At 38.6% G+C, this 18,064-nt stretch overlaps 1 protein-coding gene across 2 annotated transcripts; it reads right to left on the minus strand.

Annotated features, from left to right (window-relative positions):
- Positions 1 to 12,579: 12,579 nt before the first annotated feature.
- Positions 12,580 to 15,390, minus strand: LOC122032312 (cellulose synthase-like protein E6). Of its 2 annotated transcripts, XM_042591593.1 has the most exons (7): positions 15,069 to 15,388; positions 14,670 to 14,979; positions 14,475 to 14,612; positions 14,265 to 14,396; positions 13,974 to 14,186; positions 13,661 to 13,885; positions 12,580 to 13,582 (listed from the first exon to the last, which is right to left on the minus strand). In XM_042591593.1, the coding sequence occupies exons 1-7, from the start codon at positions 15,341 to 15,343 to the stop codon at positions 12,686 to 12,688; spliced, it is 2,190 nt and encodes a 729-aa protein (XP_042447527.1). In that variant the 5' UTR covers positions 15,344 to 15,388; the 3' UTR covers positions 12,580 to 12,685. The 2 variants fall into 2 exon arrangements, with proteins under 2 accessions (XP_042447527.1, XP_042447526.1); XM_042591592.1 differs by having other exon boundaries at positions 14,475 to 14,979; positions 15,069 to 15,390.
- Between the last annotated feature and the right edge of the window lie 2,674 nt (positions 15,391 to 18,064).

Raw genomic sequence — 18,064 nt, forward strand, 5'->3', positions numbered from 1 at the left:
CATGTCTGCCTGGACGACAGAAGAGGTGAGTTGATTTTATTGCGTCGTGATTTGAGTTTTATGGGTGTAGTTGAGTAGGATATAAGTTTAGAGATTTATGGGTGTAGTTGAGCAGGATATTTGAAAGGATTTTTCTTATCGTTGCATTAGTTTAGTTTTACTATTAAACTGTGTGGGTGTTTGACTTATTTTTATTGTTATTGTTCCGACCGTGTTGGTCGAGGTATCTGGATTGATGTAGTAAGTTTCATATTGTCACCCGTACAGGTGAGATGCTGTCGAAATTTCTTCTGGCAGGGACTCCCTCGGGACGTGACACCACATGATCATTTATAAAAGTTAAGGGGCATTTGGTTCAGATTTATGAATCGAAATGGTAATGAGTTTGATTATGGGGTCAATAAGAATGAGAATCAGGATCAGTGTTTGGTTTAAATCAACGTCAGCAATAGGAATCAAATAATTTTTCAATTTTATCCTTATTAGTTAATGCATTAAAAAATAATTTATTTTTTCATTTTAAATAACTACAATATAAGATTTTACTTGTTTTGGCTTAAAAAATAACTACAATATAAGATTTTTTTATTGATAATTTTAGCGCTTTTACTTTTTTTTTTCCCTTTTTCTTCTTTCATCGACACATCTCTCTTTCCTCTTGTCATTTCGCCCCCTGTCTTACGGCTCTCGCTGAGGGAAAAGAACCTAAACTTATGATTTGCATCGGCTGCGCTAGCGAGTGTTGTGATAAAAGCTGGATTGCTTTTGCTTCCTCTTCCAGATCTTTATGGGTCAGTGGGACGATGACTTTGTTGATTAGGCTGCGAATTCGTTATTTGTCGATCGGGGATAGGTAGATGAGCCGGGGTGGTTGTTGAGCAGTGGTTTACATTTAAGAGGCGAAAGCAATGACCTGGCTGGAGGACCTTTAATTGGATGACCCTAGGAGATCTGATGGCCTCCAAGTTCTTTGGGTTGTCGTCGTCGTCCGTTTAGCATCATTTGGATGAGTTCTCTAGCGAGGAGGATGGGGAAGTGGCAGTGGGAGAGAGGGAGCAGGAGACAGCACAACCGTCTGGGAACAACTTTGTAGGTGACGGTTGTTGCTACCGAAGGCAGTAGCATGGTGTACTTGACTCAGACATCGAATTTCCTTCGCCAGAGCTACTCCGACTAGCTTCCACTTTGCCGACTGACGGAGGAGATGGGGCTGTGGCACAGAGGGATGCGGGTGAAGGGGAGCACGGGAATATTTGATATTAAGGGGAAAAATTAGTATTAGGTCAAGGGTATTTTTGAAATAAGAGAATATTTTGATTGTTGAAAATAGAGTAATGGTTGATTGAGGGAGGGGGGAGACATGGGAATGAATCATTGTCCAATTATAAGGATTCATTCCTTTATTTGTGTTCTCATTCTTGTAATCCAAATATTAACAATGATAATCAATGATTGTCATTGTCATTCCCCACCCTTATTCTTCTAAATCAAATACCCCCTTAATTCAGTCCGAGCCTCTCGGAGTGGTACAATATCGATAGTTGAGGTATGAAGTATTATCATATTAGGTCCTGAGATCAAAATTTGACATGTCTGAGCATATCTTTATTTATACCTTAGTCATTGTACTAATAGTTAGTAGCCACCCGTGATTTACCTCTTTTGTGTTAGCCTAAGTACGGATTGGTGTGGGCTCTAGAAGCGAGCGAATCAACTTTTGCCATATTTATAAAAGTTAATTCGTCTCCTCTGGGCAATGAGATGGGATCCTCTGTCTCACTTTCTCTATGTTCCATGTCCCATTCATTGATCGAATGGATCACATTAGATCATGTTAGATCTCAAGGATGCATGATCTGATATGGTTCGTCCGATCAATGAATGAGACACAGGGATTGGGATAGAGGATCCCATATACTGGGTGATGTGATGATTGAGGCATGACGTGTTGCCATATTAGGTCATGGAGTCAAAACTTGGGTTGTCTGAGCATGCCTTCCCTATGCTTTGGTCATTGTACTAATGGTTAGTAATCACCCATATTTATCTCCTCTATATTGGCCCAGGGACGGATGACGGAGATACTGGGGCTAGCGAATCGCCAACATTTATAAAAGTTAATTCATCTTTCATATCCTATACCTTTTCTCTTCAACATCGATAAGTTCTCACAGGCATTTTGTCTGGGTATAGGAATGGGAATAAAAAATGAGTTTGATAATATATTAGAATGAGAATAAATTTAGTCATTTTAATACTGTTATTTGATTTATAAGTTCTGATGAAGTATGATTACCAATACTATTATTTGATTTGCCAAAGATTTAAAAATATAAATGCAACAAATATTATATTTATTCTTAAAATAATCATAATATTTTTATAAGATAATTATTTTCTGATTCGCGATTCTTAATGACCAGACGTCCATTTAAAATTTATGGTCAATGGAAAACAACATAAACATAATTGACGATTGATTCAAAGTTCACTAACATTGTACTGAGCAAAGTATTCATCACTACAGCTAAATCACGCAAGGTATGATAATATTTTAAAGAAAATTCATAATCCCAACCGTCATGATAAAACATAATGAAAATGACTTGATTATAGAAAGAAATAATGTTTACAGCTGCTCTTGTAGGCTTTCTTATTATCCAGTTTGCCACACCTCACATAGAAATATTAAATGGCTCTCTGCATATGAGCAAGATGCATGGAAGCAAGAAAATGCTTTTCTTTCAAGTTTGGATTTTCATTCTTACTGTTTTTTGCGTGTAGATATGATCATACTTAATTTAAGGAAATACAAATTTGATGTGTCATTTCAGCATATAATAATTGACATAAATGGAAGAATAAAAATTGGGATATTGAGTTGTTCACTGTAATTTATAGAGCTAGGAACCAATTACGCTCGATCTTTGTTTAAGAAATACAAGAAAGAATGGTTTTTGGCATGAATGTACTATCTAAGTCTGTACAATCTTTGTTCTTGTTTATCACAAATATGTCTAGGAAAGCTTCTAACAAGATCAAAAAGAGAGAATTCATTTTGTCATATGTAATATTATTACTAAAGTTGTTCCCAAACCAAACACAATAATACAATAAAAAATAAGCACTTATATCACAAAATCTAGTACAATAGCTATCACTAAGATAATTTTTACAAAATCCAGTAAGATCATCACAAAACTCAGCAATGCTATCACAAAATTCAGTATAATAGTCATCCCTAAAGTAGTTTTCACAAAATCCAACACCATTATCTATATATTTGGGGAGGGGATGAGCAGGCTAACCACGTAGTTCCTTAGCAACTCTGAAGGAAGATGGAACAACATATCAATCTTGTCCTTATCTTGACTGAATATATTAGCTACTTTGAATACATCACCACTAGGAAGGCTAAGGTTCATTAGCTCAACAATCACATCTTTCATTCTTTCTGAAATTATTTTTCCTCGTAAATTTTCTTTTGCCATGACATTTTCAATGGTTGCAAAATCTATATTAAAATCATCCATAAAAGCGTGGAATCCATTGTTCATGTCTGTAGTTGTGTCCCAATATCCAAGTATGTCGCTGTTGACTTTTTTCTTAACAACTTTATCTCTAATTATTAATTGTTGTTTTCATTTTGTAACTGACTTTGTCACTTCAGTATTGTGTGAAGCAGTTGGGTTTGATTCTATTCAAAATACACATTATTGTCTTCATCATACTCATTTAAAGAATGATAGAATATGCCTAAATTTTCACCTCCACTTTCATCATTTTAATCAATTTCCAAATTGCGAATAACATCTACATACCCTTGAATAACAACGCCAGTAGCTTTATCCCTTCCATACACTAATTCAAGTTGATTCAAATATGGAAATTTGAAATCTCACATTCCTTTTTCCTTTTTGTGAGTTTGTAAAATAGAAAATATACATGATTGAAAAAAGCTTAAGGAAATATGAAATGAAAGATTTGAGAGAGTAAAAAATTTTAAACACTAATATATAAAATTATTTGACAATAACTATCAAACAATTGCTTTTCACATGCTTTTGTCCCACATTATTCCATTGACATCCACTTTTGCCTACACATATCATTAATAATATGAAATCTTGTCTTTAACCACTTGATCTTTGATTTAAGATGAGGTGTAACTTGTTTTGTAAGGGTAGGGATCTTGCTTAGCCTTCTCTATGCACCTCAGTCATGTAATTGCTTTTAAAACCACCATCCATCTTCCACGAAGGATCACAAGCCATATCTTGAAGAGAGTAAAAAAGGACCATGGTTACAAGAAACTATAAAATGTGATACCAAATTTATCAGGAAACAAAATTTATTCGATCATAAATAATATATAAACTAAAATAAGAAAATTATTGAAATAAATGAATAACAGTTAAGTTCACAGAATAGTCGTCTTCTTAAACATGACAAATATATTGAAACATTCATGAAAATATAATAACAAAATCATTAACATATCCCCTTGCCCATAAATGGTCAAGGATATGGTCTCTGTCTCCAATGATTAAATATTTCAAGTGTCAACGTATTTCTAAAGTTGTTCATTCTTCTATTGGGGTGATACTTGTCATATTCATCATCTTCAAAGTGTTCATCTTCCATGTCATCTTCTTCAAGTGGTTCCAACTCATATGGATCAAAACTCATGTACTTTCGAATCAGATTGTGTAAAAGACAACACACTAAAATAATACACACTTGAGTTTCAACTGAAAAAAATGAGGGAGAAGCTAATATTTTCCATCGCCCTTTTAATAACCCAAAGCATCTCTCAATTACATTTCTGGCCTTAAAATGTTTCATATTAAAGTACTCTTCTACTGTATGTGGTCGGTGACCGTGAAAGTCATTTAGATGGTACTGTTGCCCTCAAAAAGGAGCTAAAAATCCATCCATAATATGCACTTGAGTTTTAACTAGGAAAAATGAGGGGGGAGCTAATACTTTCCATCACCCTTTTAGCAACCCAGAGCATCTCTCAATCACATTTCTAGCCTTAGAATATTTCATATTAAAATACTCTTCGACTGTATGTGGTCAGTGACCATGAAACTCATTTAGATGGTATTGTTGTCCTTGAAAAGGAGTTAAAAATCCATCCACATTACAATATCCAAAATCCACCAAATAATAACAACCTTCAAGAATACAAAAAAATATTTTGCATTAATTATGAGTTTGAATGAAGTTTTATATTGAAAATCTAACTAGCCAGTGCAAGACCAATTGTACCTTGAGGAAGTTTAAAACAATCATGCCTAATTATAGCATCTCTAAGCACACAATCATCATATCCAGAACCCTCCCATCTAGGTAAAACATATATAAACTGCACGTTTGGACAACAAACACTCAATATATTTGAAGTTGTATTTGCTTTTCTAGTGTGATATCGATGTTTTTGATCAAAAGAAGGTGTAACTTTAATTAATGTACCATCCAAAGTACCTAAACAACCTTGTCATTTAAATATTTTGAAAAAACAATAAATAAGGTGGTTTTTTTTGTTTCCAATAAGTTATAATTTTAAGAAATACAAATGCAAAGTATCTTTAAACACCGTCAACGATCGTCTTGATAATCTTCAGTAATAGGAACTCATTTTTTTTAAAAAAATGGAATGTAATTTCAAGATTGCTAGAAGGCAACTATTAAAATGATGACTGATAGTTTCTCCACTTCACAAAAATAATAGACTCATTGTCCTATTTTTTTTATGGTGAGCTAAAACATATACAAAAATAGCAAATACATTTTGTAGAGACATATTTTTGGTGTCTTTTAAATCTCCAATATCTCTTATCATGTCACATAATATTCCAAAAGTGCATCTATCCATTCGAAGCTCACTAATACAAGCAGTATCAGATTCTTGAGTGAGTCTAAGCACCCAATTCATTCTCTCAAGTGTTTTCTCTTCTTTGATTTTAAGTGGAGGCCTCATAATATGCAAATGTAGCAACAACAATCAGTACCACATAATATATACAACACTGAACACATTCACCATTGATGTTATAATCCAAATATTTCGAATGATTTTGTGTCTTCTACTAGCAGTAGGAATATGTGTCATTATCTTCTACATAGTAATAAAGAGAAATTAACATAAGAGGTTATATACACAATAAGAAAAGTCACTTAATTCAACCCCAATCTCACTCATCTTGAATCCATCAATTATGTATAAAATAAAATCAGGAAAAAAAATATAATTTGTAATGACAGTATCATAATAGAAAGTCTTTTAACCTAAACAAGACAAGAAAAAAAAAGAAACTTGCTTGAAATTTCACTAAAGATGGATCTTGATGCAAGATATGAAGGAGATGACTTGCAAATGGGACAAAAAAAAAAGAAAAGCTGAAGAAAAATAGTTCCAAGAATCAAGCAAGATCAAAACTCAAATAAAAACCTTTAGAAATTATGCAACAATCAATTAACACTGAGAATGCAAGAAGGGATAAAAAAATCCTACTTTTATAATGATTTTGGATAAGGACCTTTAACATTATCACAAAAATTTGATCACAAGCATAATAAAATAGCAACTCAAGCATATCATCACATCTCAACACCACGTTCCTCTCATATTTCAATGACACAAGTTACTATAATTCAGGGAACAAAACTATTATTTGCTTGAGCCCACCGAATATAGGTAACAAGAACCTCCAAGAAATAATTTCAAATTTCATTATCAACCAATATATCATTTTCTAAAGTTTTGATGATGGATAAATTTCGAATCCGAATGCCAACACCAATGATTCAGTACTAACACACAATTGAGGAAAAATTCATCATACCTCTTGACACAACAAGGCATTTAAAAAGGAAGTAAATAACCCGTACCGATAATCATCTTGTCTGAAATTGCTTCGAACAAATAACCAATGATCCTTTTTCTATAGTGAATTGATTCGATTAACGGAGTAAAAGGCATTTGAGAGTTAACTGTCCACAGGGAAATGAAGAATCATCTAGAAATTCTCTGATACACTATCTACTCACTAACTACGATCAATCAGGTAAACACAACACAATCCGCAGGAATAAAACTTTCCTCAAGGCGACAATATTCATGGGTAACGAATTAAGAATTCAGAAAAAAAATAGCAAAACAAATAGCAAGCAATTCATCAGAGGGTTTAGGGTTAAGAATTACCTTAACCTTCCTATCTTGTTGTGGAGTGTGGTGGCAAGGGAGGAAGTCAAAGTTGAAGAGGTGGTGGCGGCGGACACACTCGAAGAGCCTATGATGACTTGCACCGGAGAGGACACTGTTGTCGTATGAAGTCAAGGATGCTGTTGTCGCACAAAGTCAAGCTTAGGGGAAAAAACGAAACACAAAAAAAAAGAAAATCTTTTATCGGGGAAAAAGCCTCCCAAACGGGAATGAATTCTAAATCCACCTATTTCATTCGGTTTTGTCCATTCCAAATTATTTAGGGATGGTTTCAAAATTTTTATTCTCAAACACATTAACCAAACACCATGTATTTCTATTATTTCATTCCTTGATTCCTAAACTCCTAAACCAAACACCACCTAAATATCACCATACCCTAAATTCATCGCTTGCCCTTCTAAGTTATAGACCACTTGTTTATAAAAAGTTTGTCTTTGTCACAAAGATATATCTTTAACTTAGAGTTTGATAACCACTTGTGCACAACAACATTACCTTCGCTACACTCCTCACATTCTCTTCCTGCTATAGTTTCAGAATTTATATACTTTTGAATTTTGGCCAAAACCTATTGATTGTCATAGATAACTTTAATTGAATCCAATCCAAGTGTATTAGTTTATTGACTTGACACTAAGCATCACCATGTCCTAAAACCACAGTCTCATGACCTTCTAAGCTATAGACCAACTATTTATAAAAAATCAGTCTTTTTACCTGATCCTGTCTGAAAGCGAAGAAGATGACAAGTTGGGGATGTGGCTGAAAGTTTAACGGGGTGAAGACTCCACGTGGTCCTGTAACACAAAAGTGTTAATGCCAGGCTAAGAAAGGGTTTTTAGCGTTGGTCTTTCGATACTCAAGTCAGTTTTCGATAATGTGGAGAATAGCAAAAAGGTTGTAGCAAAGAGCATATAAAATAAGAAAGTTGTGCATAGCTCCACCTGTAGATGAGAACCTCTTTTTATAGTTCCACTGTAGCATCTGCGCACATATATCAAAGTGTGCACATATTTTTCCAAGTGTCCGATGAAAAGATAAGTCAAAAAATATCTCTGACACATTTCCTTAAGTGAGCATGCATATCTTTGATGTGATAGGCTGGAAGCTTCCAAAGTATGATTTACCTGCGGAACATGCTCTGTTATTAGTGATACAAACCTTTAAAATGCTACGAGGAGATATGTAGGCGAGTCCCACTGTAGGCCGATCGGAGTCCTCTCGGCCGGGGCACCCTCGCTCGGTCGCATTGAACTGAAAAATCTTCTTTCACTCGGCTTCTTTGTGCAACATAGGGGCATCCTTTACCCGGATGAACACTCTGGCCATTCAGCAAGCACGGCGGTCGGGGAAGGCACTGTCTATTTGTCTCTTGATCTTGTGCTATCTGCTTACCCTTGTTCGTCCATTCGGTCATGCCGTCTATATGGCCATAATTGATTAAATTGGCCAACTTTGACACCTTGCTTGACTTTGACCTTCACATCAGCCAGTCTTCTTGACTTTGATCTATCTTTGGTGGGACCCCTCTTCATCACCGTATCACAAGTCTTCCCCTCAAGTCTAGTCGAAGGAGGCTGTAAGTCTGACTGACTGGACAGTTAGTGTGTTCTAGAACTCTTTTTTCCTGACCGAGTATCTTTGGATTTAGGGCCACCGCTCGGCTATCGACGTTGTTGTTCTTTCTGCTTGCTTTGGCGTCCCTGAGTTTAAAGTTACAGCTTGGTTGTGTCACTTAACTGTCTTGTCGAGAGTTGCTTCGCCTCCGACTAGCTGTGCTGAGGTTTAGAGCCGTCACTCGGCTATATCGTTCACTAGCACAAGAGTTTATAGTCATCGCTCGGCTATGATTTTTACTAGCACAAGGGTTTATAGCCATTGTTAGACTATATTTTTACCAACAAGGGTTTATAGTCGCCACTTGGCTATAATGCTCACTGCACGAGAGTTTATAGTTGCTGCTCGGCGATGTCATGACCAACACTTAGCCATTTTAATTTCCTTCTGATCTCTGCTTCAACCATTCAACCCACGTAGTGCCTTTTAATTGCCACTGATGTTACCATAATTTCTTGAGAATCGTTAAAATCCCTAGCCATTAATGTAAAGCATGCTTAACCATGCCCTTATCGAATGAACACTGGAAAGAACATTATTTCTATGTTTGTTTACCCATTCGGCCTATCTTTTCGACTGGCTGGCAGATTGAATTATCAAAACCTCCCCCGCTCAGGAGAACCAAAGCACGCCGACCTACCTCGAAGTGGTTGTGAGTCTGGCTGGTCAAAAATACCATATACATAGGCTGCTCTTGGAGGGAGTCTTGTATGTGTTCGGGCTAAGCCCTATCCGAACACAGCTACCCGTCCCTTTGGGTATGCCCTTTTTCTTCCTGCCATCTTTGAATCTAATTGATTTCTCTTTCTTTTTTGTAGATCAAATCATGAATCGTGCATTGCTGAGCGATAAGTGTAGGATCAAATCATGAACTGCGCATTGTTAAGCTGCTTGTGTCTACAAAAGTACGGTAAAATATTATAGTTAGTAATTACCACTTTGATGATTAACAAATCATCATGAGGGATCTCTACTTCCTCTAAGTTTTGAGGACCAAAACTGATCTCAGGTCCTGCTATTTCCTTGCTACATCTGATAGCGTGTATCTCCAAGCGTCGGTAGTGTGACTTCCGAGCCACGTTGGAATCGCCATCGGTCGGGCCTCCCGCGATCATGCCTATGTCGTCCCGAGCTACGTTGCTGTGATTCTCTTCCTCCCCAGCTGATGGGTGTGCCGTCTCGGGAGATGCTTGAGTGAGTCTTTGGTAATCTCTCCTCGGGTGCTGTTGTCGATGCTCTTGGGTTGTCGGCCTTCCTTCCTCGTGCTGCCTCCCCCCTAGATTGGCGGTGATGGTGACGATCGATAGACGGGGATTAATGGCGAAATCTTGGAGAAGCCTGTTGGCGAGGCTTTGATTTGAGATGGTAGCAATCTCTAGTGTTATGGGTCAATGAGCGATACTAACTGCAAAATAGCAGGGTCCATGGTCGGGACTTGGTGGGCGTCACTCACTCAGCCTCCACATGTTGAATTGCATGGGTCTAGGGCTCTTAGTGTTGCTGCGCGGTGCCCGCTCAGAGCCCCTTGGGAGGTTGGTGTGTGTGGGGGTCGCTGAACAGCGACCGACTCGGGTATTACTTTCTTCTTCTGAGCCATCTAGGCCTCTTCGACGTTGATATACCGGTAGCCCGCCCAAGCAGATGATCGAAGTTTCTCGAGAACTTCTGAATGAGTGACTGAAAGAACTCGTCATCTATAAGTCCTTGGGAGAAAGAACTTACTAGGATTTCCGGAGCGGCTAATGAAACTTCTATGACTACTTGGTTAAACCTCTTAATATAGGTCTGTAATGCTTCCTTGGGCCTTGTTTGATTGCGAACATGTTGACATTCATCTTCTGATAGTGGCGACTGCTCGTAAAGTGTCAAAGGAAAGCCGTTTGGAAATCTTTAAATCTGAAGAGCGTGGTAAGAAATACTCAGCACTTGAGTCCATCAGTATACTGGTGGAGTGTGGCTATGTTGCTGAACTTAATCAGATGATCCTCGGGGTTGGTTACTCCCGTGTATTCCTCGATCGTCAGTGGTCTATAATGATATGGCAGTTGGTCGTCCAGGATCTCCTAGGAGAACTGCCTATTGATCTGCTTAAGATAGTTGTCGAGCCGAGGTGCTTTTCCTTTCCGTCTGTGCCAGATGGGCGTGTCCTCTGAAGAGGAACTTTGTGATTTTTTCGTCGGCCCTACTCTTATGATGGCGTGCGGAATAATACATGGTGGTAATGGATTGGCACGTTCAACTCTTCTCTGAAGGCGTCGATCGACTTGTTGTTTGGCTTGCGAATAGCAAAGTTTTTCACTCGACCTCTTGGATCAACTTGCAACCCGTCGATGACACGATAGGGTCATTCGACGCTCGACCATCAACAGCTGCTGCTTCTTCTTCTTGTTGTATCATTTTTGCACCTTGAGTATTTATGAGCATCTCCAACTCTTCTTGTGTTAGCGTTACAGTGGTGAGTCGTCCAACATTTTTCATCTTTTCATTTTGGATGCAGGTGAACTTTCCATAGACGGTGCCAAATCTGATCCTATCCGAAAGCGAAGAAGATGACAAGCTAAGGATGTGGCTGAAAAGTCTAACGGGGTGAAGACTCCATGTGGTTCTGCAACACAAAAGCGTCAGTGCCGAAGTGGGAAGGGGTTTCCGACGCTCAAGTCAGTTTTTGATGATGTGGAGAATAGCAAAAAGGTTGTAGCAAAGATCGTATAAAATAACAAAGTTGCGCATACCTCTGTATGTAGATGAGAACCTCCTTTTATAGTGTCACTATAGCGTCTGTGCACAGATCTCAAAGCATGGGCATATTTTTCCAAGTGTCCAATGAAATGACAAGTCAAAAAGTGTTCTTAACACCTTTCCTTAAGCGAGCATGCATATCTCTGATGTGATAGACTGGAAGCTTCCAAAGTATGATTTGCCTGCGGAATATTCTTTGTTGTCAATGACACAAATCTCCAAAAGGGTACAAGGAGATATATAGGCAGGCTCCACTGTAGGCTGATCGATGTCCGCTCGATCGGGACACCCCTGCTCGGTCGTATGCACTGAACCAAGCAATCTCCTTCCACTCGACTTGTTTGTGCAGCATAGGGCTGCCCTTTACTTGGACGGACATGTCGCCCGCTCGGCAAGGACGGCAACCGGGAAAGGCACTCTCTGTTTGTCTCTTGATCTTGTGCTATCTGCTTGCCCTTGCTCGTCCGTTCAATTATGTCATTCGTACAACCATAATTGATCTGCTCGACCAACTTTGCCATCTTAATTTTGATTTTTACATCAATCGATCTTTCTTAATTTGACCTATCTTTAATAAGATCCCTCTTCATTACCAATTGGCACAAAGACACATCTTCGACTTGGGGTCTGATAATCACTTTTGCACCGGAACACTACTTTCCTTACCCATTTCTCTTCCTCTCCAAGTACCAAAATCAGAACGCTATGTTCCTTGAATGTTCAAAACCCAAGTGACGTTGGAATCGAAGTTCAGAACCCAAGCGATGTTGGATTCGAAAGTTCAATATCAAAATGGTGCTGGCTTTGAATATTCAGCACTGCAGTGGTCCTGGATTTGAAAGTTCAACATAGCAGTGGTGTTGGATTATAATTGTCAACATCATTGTGTTGTTGGGTCGGAGAAATTAGATTGAGTGTGATGCTGGGTTGGAAAGTTCAGTACCACTCTGGTATTGTTTTTGAAATCATCAGTATCTTGTAGTGTTGAATTGAAGAAATCAGACCAACTATGGTGCTTAGATAATTCAGTTCAGCATCATTTTTGATAAAAAAAAATTTGAATTGTGCGAACAAAAGGAAAATAAAAAAAAAAAACTACAGCACCGGCAGAGCACAAGCTAACACAGTCAATCCCGCAGAAGCAAACACTGTTGATGACGACATCCTCCCCTCATCCTTCCTCAAGAACATCGCCTCGTAGATCGGCAGATTCAACGCCACCACCAACCCACATATTACATTCTGCATCAAGAGCCCTCCAAACGCCTGATCCGCAACTGCCCTCTGCAATCCAACAACCAAGCACGCCAGATTGATCAACGCCGTCGTCCCAATTATCACAAACATCACCCCCGCCGACGCCGTCGTTCCGAACTCCATCACCTCCCGCTCGTACCTCTTCGCACTGTCGTCAGGCTCGGCCACCTTCGCCGTGATCACGAACCCCGCCTTGGAAGCCCCCACCAGCGCCAGCATGTTATCGATGGTGGCGAAGAGGTATGAAGTCGTCCTCTTCAGCATCCACATCCTCTGGATGTTCCACCACCCCACCAACGTATCGCCGCTGATCAAGGATTCAACAAGACTGTAGGCATTTTTAGCCGCGGCGACGTAGGCGAAGGAAACGAACCATGGACTGGATGCCTCCGGGAACAACGAGACGCCTTTGAGGAGGAACAGAGACGGGATTGTGAGATAGAACAGAGTGGGGATGGAGTTGGGAGCCCACAGACAGTAGATGCAGTAGCCAATTCGATGTCCGAGCTTGAGCTTCCCATGGCCGTAGAACAGAGGACAGTACTTGGAGAGGACGATTTGGAGATCACCCTCGCTCCATCTTTTGTGCTGCACCAGTGTCTGTGGTAACGTCGTGGGTGCAACTCCTAAGAAGCCTTTTCTCTCGGGATTAAAGTAGACGGATCGCCAACCCCTGCACTGAATCATTAGTCCTGTGATAACGTCCTCCACCACGCATCCATACGCCAATCCTATCTGCCATTTGAGGTGATCGAATCATGAGCCAATGTAAAACTGAAACATATTGGAGCTATTTGGTAGAGAATTAAACACCTCTTTGCCCCATTGTGTGTTGAGTTCATAGATGCAAGTGGCGAGCGACTTTGCTCTGTCTTCCAGGATCGAGACAGTTTCTCTGTTCTCCATCTTTGTTCTTCTTTTCCAGTCTTCCTTGTACTCCGTAGTGTACTTGGTTCCACAGAGAGCATTTCTTCTATGGAAGCAACCAGTTCCAGCGTACAGAGGTCCTCCCAAGCCATCCAGCCCACTAAATTCCACCTTAATTATCATCCATGATCCAACAACATTAAAAATCAGTTCAAAAAAGTTGGCTTAGTCAAATTCAATTTACTACTGGAGTGCTTACCCCAAAGAGGACTTTCAAGGCATTGGCATACAAGTCATTCTTGGTGGTATTTTCATAGCACTGAGGAAATTGCACAAAGGCTACATCATGGCCTTGCTGTTCATCCATGACGAAGCAAAGGGCGTCTCGGATCGACTGCGAATTGTTTGAATACATGTCGCAGTCGGCGTTGAGGATGATCGGACTGTTGCTTATCACTGAGGACACCCTTAACTGAGTAGATACAAGAGTTGAAATCATCAAAATGATCAATTCTGTGGTTTATGCTTGTTCGAAGGTTTGAGTTGTTACCAGAGCATTCATGGCGCCGGCTTTGAAATTGTGATGGTGCTGCGGTCTCTTCTCCCGTGCCATGTACACCAGGGTGGGTAGCACAATTCCATCGATGTCGACTGAGGTTTCCTCTCTGCTATCAATTAAAATCTGGAAACAAAAATAGACGTCATGTGAAATTAAGACGAGAGGAATCAGTAATCCGGCAATTGAAGTGAGTTAATGCACCTGAACGATAGGTTGATGATTCTTGGATGTCATCTCTGAGGTCCATTCCGAGAATCCTTTGTGTGTTTTTTGTTCTTTAGGTACTTTTCCAAGAATTGATACTGCATCGATTCGACTTTCCATTTCTCTGAATAGATTCTGAAACGACAAAAACTTGAGATTCTTACAAATGAATCCGAACAGAACATGTCCTACCTTCATGTCCGAGTGTTCCTTGTCGTCAGAAGCCCCAGCGGATCCTGAAAAATACGCCGCCGGCGATCTCGGCTCTACCCGGTGTCTCCGACAGAACGGAAGCCAACGTTTCGCGAACTGCGCGGCCTCACAAATAGCGTAGAACGTCAACTCCGACCCGCTGTCGTCTGAGAGGTACACGCTCAGCTTCTCGGGCGGGTAGTCGTACGCCATCAGAGAGAGCACGGTGGAGACTACCATCGCCGGCGGCTCCGCGACCGGGTCGGCGGTGCACACGAAGATGTCCACGCAGGGCAATTCCGCTTCCTCTCTGCATTCATTAATTCACATATATTAATCCGCGATCAACTTCTGACACACATCCATGAACAAAAAAAGCTACTCGAATCGATCACTTACAACTGCGAGAGCCTGTCCTTGAAGGTGGTGCGGTAGACCGGGTTCCAGCGCACGGACTGAGTGATAATCCAGTAGAAGCTGAACCAGAGCTCCGCCGCGAGCATCCCAAACCATGCCCACCGTCCGCTTTCTCCTGCTTCGGGTGCGTGACTCACTCTGTAGATTAAAACCAGGCAAATGCTTACGAGCATGGAGCCGGCGAAGAGCTTGTAAACAGTTCGTCCGCTGGCCGACTGGGTGGAGAAGAGAGGGCGATGGCCACTAGCCTCTGCCATGTCTGCGAACTGTGTGTGTAACAGCTGGCGATGCAGGCTTGGATATAGGAAAGTGATGATAGGGGATTGAAAAATGTATGCTATCTTGTCAGAAATTAAAATAGAGAAAAATTATGATAATGATTGGCTTGTTTTGGTTGGATTTAGTCCGATTCGATTCAGTTGGTGGGGATACAATGTAAACGTGCAAAAACAAAAGTGTTGTCTATACTTGACTTGTGAGGCTCACAGTTATATATTTATGGCATTCAAAATTAATTAGTCATTAAATTGCTTAAGATAATTCGATCACCTTATTTCCTTGGAAAGTAATTCAGATAATAAAGTAGTTTAAGTTTGACTTATATGATAGTGAATGACACGACACTCTCTTTGACTAAGGAGAACATTTCTCTTTTCTTGAAAACAATTTAAGCTTTGGTTTTTTTTTTTCTTTCAAACTTCTTCAGAATTTTTTTATCCACCCTGTTTTTCTTCTGCAACTAGAGTTTAGATCCTTTGGTTTAATAATTTCGTATCCTCATATTTTCTCGTTGATCGAACAGGTTAAATTATATCTTAAGAATATAATATATATTCCAAAAATATCATACATATCTCGAGAATATTATAATCATACAATTGATAAAGAAACACGGAATATATGATTATTGACAAAGAGGATCTCAACTCCTGTAACTACAGTGTCAAAATATGTATGAAAAGCTTGTAAAAATATCAAGCGAAGCAAATGAATCCGTGAATTCCATATCTTTTCGATTTTCTGACTTCGTCAGGGATGACGCCAGTCGCTGGACAACAGTAAAAAACCGGTCTGCAATAATTTTGGCAGAGACAACTTTGTCAGTGTCCGGATTAAAGTATATAAAAAACATTTTTTTTTTCAAAGGACGTACTTGAGTTTTGAGGGGACGTTTGATTTAGGAGAATAGAAGTGGAGAATGAAAATAAGAATTATGAGAATAGAAGTGGAGAATGAAAATAAGAATTATTGATTATCATTATTAATATTTGAATTATAGAAATAGAAATATTAATAAGGGAATGAATCTTTGAAATTGGGTAATAACTCATTCTCATGCACCTCCCCTTCAATGAGTCATTATCTTATTTTCATCAATAAAAAAATTCCCTTATTCCAAAAATACTCTTGAACTAAAACTAAAATTTTCTCCCTTAATATCAAATATCAAAATATATTTATTTATTTATTTTTCATATCATTTCTCTCTCCTTGTTCTCTCTTATCATTTTATCACACACTTTCTCTCTCCTATCACACTCTCTTTCCTTTTTTTCTCATTACACTTTCTCTCTCATCATACTTTCTCTCTCCTCAATCTCTTTCATCGTACTCTCTTCCTTCTTTTTTTATCATCATATTTTCTCTCACCTCAATCTCTCCCATCACACTCCCTTTTCTCTTTTTTTCTCATTATACTTTCGCTCTCATCACACTTTCTCTCTCCTCAATATTTCTTGTCACACTCCCTCTTTTTTTCCTCAACACACTTTCTCTCTCATCATACTTTCTCCCTCATCATACTTTCTCTCTCCTCAATCTCTCTCATCACACTCAATGTTCTCTTTTTTTATCACACTTTCTCTCTCATCATACTTTATCTCTCACCATACTTTCTCTCTCCTCAATCTCTCTCATCACACTCTCTCTCCTCATTTTTCTCATTACATTTTCTCTCTCTTCATCCTCTCCCATCGTACTTTCTCTCACATCATATTTTCTCTCTCATCTTCTCTCATCATGCTCTCTCCTATCACTCTCTTTTCTCATTTTCTCTCATCACAATTTCTCTCTCTTCATTCTTTCACATCACACTTTCTCTCTCTTCATTCTTTCACATCACACTTTCTCTCTCTTCATTCTTTCTCATCATACTTTTTCTCTCATGATACTTTCTCTCTCATCATTCTCTTTCATCATATTTTCTCTCACATTTATCTTTCTCTCACATCTAATTTTTTCTCTTATTTTTCTTTAAGGGTAAAAAAGGAAATTTTGATTTATTCCGATAGAAAATATGCAACTAACCAAACATTGCTTTTAAGAGTGATATCTATGCTCATACTCATTCTCATTCCACAATACAATAATTCTCATTCCTATTCCTATTCCTAACAAAGAACCAAACGTCCCCTTAGAATTTTCTAAAAAAACGCATTATAATTTCAAATTTCTCAAAAAGGCCATTTTTTAAACTAATTTTTAGTAAAAAAATTTCCTTGTGCTCCGTGGGGTGAGGCAACCGAGTACGGATCCTCTGGATTGTAACCTCTTGATCCATTTTTGGATCAGGGGTTACTGATAGGTGGGATCTCATGGACCCTACTTGTATAATAGATAGGGTCCATAAATTTTCACCTATGAGTGAAATGATCCATCTGAATCATACTTTGTGATCCAGAAGATCCGGCCTCCTCAAGCCGACCAAGCAGACGCGCAACTAGACATGATCATTCATAACAGATGTGTTTGATTAAATAATTATGTATAATTTTAATTATGTTCGAGTAACCATATAACTAAAGTAGTAATAAAAAAATATAATATAATATAATATTATTTAGTTTAATATTAGATAATATAATAAAAATGTATTTGTTTGAAAGTTTTATTCTATAATCTAGAGGTTCAATAATAAGTATTTTTGTAATTAAATCTATTTGATTAATTTTTTTAGAATAAATTAAATTAAAATATTA

Source organism: Zingiber officinale, chromosome 11A (genome assembly GCF_018446385.1).
Source record: "Zingiber officinale cultivar Zhangliang chromosome 11A, Zo_v1.1, whole genome shotgun sequence".
In the NCBI taxonomy this organism is placed as follows: domain Eukaryota; kingdom Viridiplantae; phylum Streptophyta; class Magnoliopsida; order Zingiberales; family Zingiberaceae; genus Zingiber; species Zingiber officinale.

Bases quoted from the DNA above. Each gene is read 5' to 3' on its own strand.
- LOC122032312 (XM_042591592.1), bottom strand. From the start codon at position 15,343: ATGGCAGAGGCTAGTGGCCATCGCCCTCTCTTCTCCACCCAGTCGGCC. The intron at 14,397-14,474 runs GTGCATTAACTC...TTTTGTTTCCAG, and splicing joins ATCATCAACCTATCGTTCAG to ATTTTAATTGATAGCAGAGA. The intron at 14,187-14,264 runs GTAACAACTCAA...GTATCTACTCAG, and splicing joins CCGGCGCCATGAATGCTCTG to TTAAGGGTGTCCTCAGTGAT.